Below are 5,000 nucleotides of genomic sequence, written 5' to 3'. Positions count from 1 at the left end.
AGTAAATGAATCACACATAGGGCTAAGAAAGGAGTTTGCCCAGCTTCTAAAACCCACTGAAGTAAACTCAAAGTTCACTACCAAGAAAAGCCAACACAGAAAGGGGTGGTGGAAGTTTGGGGCTTTCTCTAGGTTTTCTATAGGCTATACCTGCCACCCGCTGATGGCCTCATGGAAAGAAACAATGATAGAGGGCTTTGGGTCCTCATTTTCCAAGTGCAAGTAGTTTTGAATCACTTTCAGGTGTGTATGAAACGTCTTGGCTCTCTTTTTTGTGACAGCAAGGTGAGGCCAGTGTCTTATGTCTTTAGTGGTGAAGAATTCAAAAAGTCACCTGTGTGTTGAGATGTGTTCCACTTAGAATGAGAGGAACCAGGCCTCCCTGGTTGAGAGATGGAAGGGGCCCCAAATGGCCATGTTCTACTCCACGGGAGACAAGGTCTTTGTTCTAAGGAGGCTTTGGGAAGAGAACAAGATGCTTAAGGACACTGTCTTATTCTTTGATTTTTAAGCTTGTTTTTCTTCATTCTGTTGTACTTAGAAAAAAAATAATGGAGGGATAGACCATAAACCAAAGAGAATGAATAGAAAGGAATGGTGATGACACTCTACAGATGTTCATGAGTCTTTCTCTTGAAGATCGGCATTTGTGAGGTTCAGATGCACACACCTGAAGCCTTTCAGCGCTATCACATGGTTACTACAGTTAGGCAGAGGTGAAGGAAGGGGCATGCCAGATTTCCCCATCTGTGACATCATCAAGGGTTTAGGAGAAAGAGAGACTTCCAGGGGTGGGGTAGGTAAAAGATAAAATAGGGGGACAGTTAGAATGTGAGGTGCTAGTGAGACAAGGACCATGGCTGGAGTGGAAGGCATGACTTCCTTAACCTCTGCTCCTGTTCCTGCGCAGAATATATAAACGAAACAGAAAACACACGTTGCCATGAAAGGATGAGCTTGAAGGCCTTCTAAACCCTCATTCAGGTCGCCAGCTTACTGCTTAGCCAGCAAGAGGATCAGTCCTTCAGGCACGAGCAGCTCACTTTGCCGTTGTGTGGGTTTACCTTCTGTACCCCTTCCCCAGCCTTGTTCCAATGGACTGACTATCATTGAAAACAATAAGACATATTGCCAGTGTTCTCTTCAAGAGGGATGGCATTGCAGGTCCTGTATCTTGGTTGTCATTCCTTGGGACAGCCCGAACTCTGATCCTACAGGATACAGGGAACTTAACAAAGTGCTGGGCCCACAGTCACACCCAGCAGATCACTCCATTAAAATTAGTGCTGGACCACAGCTGAGCCCACTCTCCCCCTTCAGAAGGATGGACTGGTTCGTGGCCACCAGCTCAAGTGGATGAGGAATCACAGACCTGAGTTGAGATGGGGGACGGCGGGCAGAAGAACCTTCAGTTACTCGTGTCTAGTGCACCTCACGAACACTCCACACCCTGAGTCTGTTCAGGTTCCCACTCTGAACTTGCACTAAACCTTGAGGAACCCTTCACTTTCTACCTTCCCACTTGGTCTCCTGCTCCAGAAATAGCCAAAACGAGTTCACTGAACTTGCTCCGTGTTGCCAGCATCTATGTCTCTAACTCTGTGGAAGAGGTGTGAGCTCCCAGTGCTCCTAGCCAAGGCTACCCCATGTCATCCCTGTCCCCAACTGGAGTTCTCAAAAGAATCCATCCTGTCTTGATCTGTTGGTTTTTCACTCTGCCCCATCTTTCCGTTCTCAATGCTCCAGTCTGGCTTTCTCCCCCAGAGTTCCACCAAAAATGTCCTCGCCCATGTCACCAATGACTTCTACTTCTTCAAAAATATCAGTCCATTCTCAGGGCTGCACCTTTTTTCTGTGACAGTCTGTTCTCAGCAGAACTTCCAAGGGGATCCTCTCAGTGCTAGAATCAGCCCACGGTACTCTCTGCCAGACGTCCCACCCCACCCCACCCCACAATCAATGGTTTCTTCTCTTGTTTCGACTGACTATCAAAGCTTTTACTGTGGTCCTGGAAGCTGTGATTAGTTAAGTCTTGATGCAGCCACTGCTCTCCGACCCCATCTCTTTGGGTGCCTTGTGTCCATCCCTTCTGTCTCTCCCATGCAAGAATTTACACAGTCAAGTCTTTGCCCTGCTCAATTCTCTGCCCAAATACTCTTTCCCCAGAAACCTGTCCAGATCCCCTCCCCTCCCTAGGGTATGTTAGATGCTGCCTTACCAGCCAGGGCTTCCCTGACCATTGAGGTTGAAATGCTTCATACTCTCTAGTTCTCCTTTTCCCATGTCCCTGCTTTAGTTTCCCAGCAGTGCTCACCCCCAACCTAACACATGCTTCCTGAGTCCTGAACTCTGTGGCTGTTCACTCCTGTATCCTTGATGCTGAACAAAGTTTGATAATCAACTCATATTCCATCCGTGTTCATGAACAGATGAACTGAGCAGAGAAGGGGCCCTCTAGAAGGTGGACATGCCATCCTGCCTCCTGAGTGATAAAGGCTGAGTGTTCCTCAAGGACAGTGTGTGTCACAAGAACACTAAGTCTTATCCCCGTGCCTCTGAGCAGATTTATATATGAACTCTCCTCTATCCATAGCCACATCCCTGGGCATTCCATATCAGCCTTTCTCCAACACCCACCTGGCTGGCTAATGGGATGTCACTGGACCTGTCAACTGCAGAGTCCATGTTTAAATAGCTTTCCTTTCCTATCCACAGGGAGAGGAACAAACATCTCCGAGATGAACAGGACATAAATTTTCAGGTAATTGGTTGACCAGTGCTTTCTTTGGACTGGGGAAGAGTTAGATAAGGCCCAGAGGCAATCTGATCCATGCCAGGACTCATCAAGACTGCCCTGACACTTACAGTGTGTTCGGTCTTGTCTATGTGGGCAGGATGAAAGTGTAAGATACTATGCAACTATAAAAAGGTAACAACCACACACAAATTTTCTATAAAGGAAAATGCCTTCCTCTTGGCACAATCAGACTCAAATGTTTGGAAGAGCCACACATTTCTTGGATGCAAAAGTGACAGTTCCATCCATGAGATGGTGCAGTTGAAATGTCATCATCACCTGAAGCAAAACATTCAGTTTGTTCTTTCGTTTAAATTTTTATCTCCTGATGAAAACCTCAAACTTTATGTTGTCAGAAACAAATTTACAATGCACACATAGCTCACATGGCTATTTACACAAGTTGATCTTGTGTACAACCTTTACTCTATACAGACCCCCTCCCCCCGTCCTGTACCTGAGCACAGTGATCGGTACTCTGTACTTTCCCAAATTGTGTGACATTCACAGGGCTTCACAGTGGGGCATGTAGAGCCTCTAGAATGCTGTATCTCTTTCTTCACTTCCCTTTTAAGACAGTACACATAGGAGTCTCTGAAGGAGCAGGGCAGCTGGATAGGACTTCCTAATTGTATGATCATCATAACTTGTGTGTCCCTGGAGAAGGCATTGGCTGAGCAGTAACCTCAACAGAGTCGGCCTCTGAGGGTTGGTGTGCCTTGAATTAGGCCCTGCCTGGCTTATGCTGCTGTCCCAAGGGTCCTAGTCAACACCACTTCTTCGACATCATTGGCCAACAGGAATTGTCTCGGCTGCCCACCTGTGTGTACTAGAACTGTGTGTAGGCAAGATTTAAGCTTACACATGGTTGTCTAATAATGATAATGATTATAATTGTTTTAGAAGAAATACCAATTTCTTTTAAACTATCAACCAAATGCCATCCTAATCCCTTCACCTGCCAAACTCATTTTGTTTTGAAAGAGAGGAGGTGGAGGGAAGAGCACCAGGAGGATATCAAAGAAAAGGGGAGAGAGCCCAATTGATGCAGAACAGTAACTGAAGATTTGCCTGGAATCACTAAAGCCATGTCCTGAGGGCTGCTGGGGGCTCAGCAGTTCCTCGTCTCATTATGAGTCCACTGGAAGCATGGGGTGACTGATTAAGGCAAGCCTCTTCTTGTGAGCTGGCGCCTCATGTCTCCTGGATGACGTCTGTTCCAGTGTCTTAGTAAAGGGGTTGGGAGTCCTGGCCCTCTCAGGGTCTGCGTTACAGATATCTGGGGTGTTCACCACATCTGCTCCACAGAGAACTGCAGAGGTCTCAGGCTAGTGAGGGTGTGGTGGGCACAGCCCTGCGCTAACTGCCCCTCTGGGCAGTTCCCTAGCTCAATACCTCATGGGCTTTGGGGGCTAGGGAGATGAGAGCCACAAGGAAGACTGTGGCTCAAAATACAGGAGTTTTTGGACCCTGTAAAGATTTTCTTACGAAGTAAATACCTTTGTTTTCTGTTTTTGATCTCTTGCAAATTACCAGTGTTCCTGTGACGAATAACACAGGAGGCCCAGGCTCTTAACTCTGTGTTCCCTTCTCTAAATAGATTCCTGGAAAAGAGATGGAGGAATCCTAGTTGGGGGTGGGGTAAGGGTGCAAAAACATGGCAGTGGGTGACTGAACAGGGCTGGGGGAACCTGTCCTGCTTCTCTCATTTAGAGGCCTGTCTAGAGCCTTCCCTGACTTCTGCTCAAGCTTCGAGACGAAGCCACAGGCATGGATCTCAGGGCATTTTGTGTTTCTGCAGAAAGATAAGGCGGCCAAGGCAAACACAGCTGCTTCCAAGGCAAGCAGGAAGCAAAGATCTGGCTCTGTGATCGGCAAATATGTGGATGGCAGGGGAATTCCCAGGAGGTAAGTCATCAGCCATTGGTCCTCTTTCCTCCATTCACTCATCTCATAGCTTTTAGGAGCCTCCTCTGGGCCCACTTTACTGGTCTTTTAGGTGTGGCCCTGCCAGGGAGGCCTGAGGTCAGTCTCACTCACTTGCCTTGAATCTTGAAGGTCATAGCCCTCTCTGTTGTGCCATCCAAGCTGCAGGAGACTATGCAGAGCAAACCTGTAGGATACACAGCATCTTTGAGGCTATCCTGCCCTGCTGTGGGGCTGCGGTGGGAGAGGAGGGGCACTGATGGGAACTGCAGAGCAA

At 47.7% G+C, this 5,000-nt stretch overlaps 1 protein-coding gene across 1 annotated transcript in view; it reads left to right on the top strand.

The window, feature by feature from the left end:
• Positions 1-5,000, top strand: part of Cracr2a (calcium release activated channel regulator 2A) — a 115,660-nt gene that overhangs the window by 78,068 nt on the left and 32,592 nt on the right. Inside the window, exons 10-11 of the mRNA XM_027428357.2 lie at positions 2,716-2,761; positions 4,599-4,705. Of these exons, the coding sequence (XP_027284158.1) occupies positions 2,716-2,761; positions 4,599-4,705 (153 nt within the window). The remainder of the gene's footprint in view (positions 1-2,715; positions 2,762-4,598; positions 4,706-5,000) is intronic.

This window comes from Cricetulus griseus, chromosome 8, assembly GCF_003668045.3.
Source record: "Cricetulus griseus strain 17A/GY chromosome 8, alternate assembly CriGri-PICRH-1.0, whole genome shotgun sequence".
Classification (NCBI taxonomy): Eukaryota; Metazoa; Chordata; class Mammalia; order Rodentia; family Cricetidae; genus Cricetulus; species Cricetulus griseus.
The sequence above is the reverse complement of the archived record's forward strand: the minus strand, read 5'-3'. Positions and strand labels throughout refer to the sequence as shown.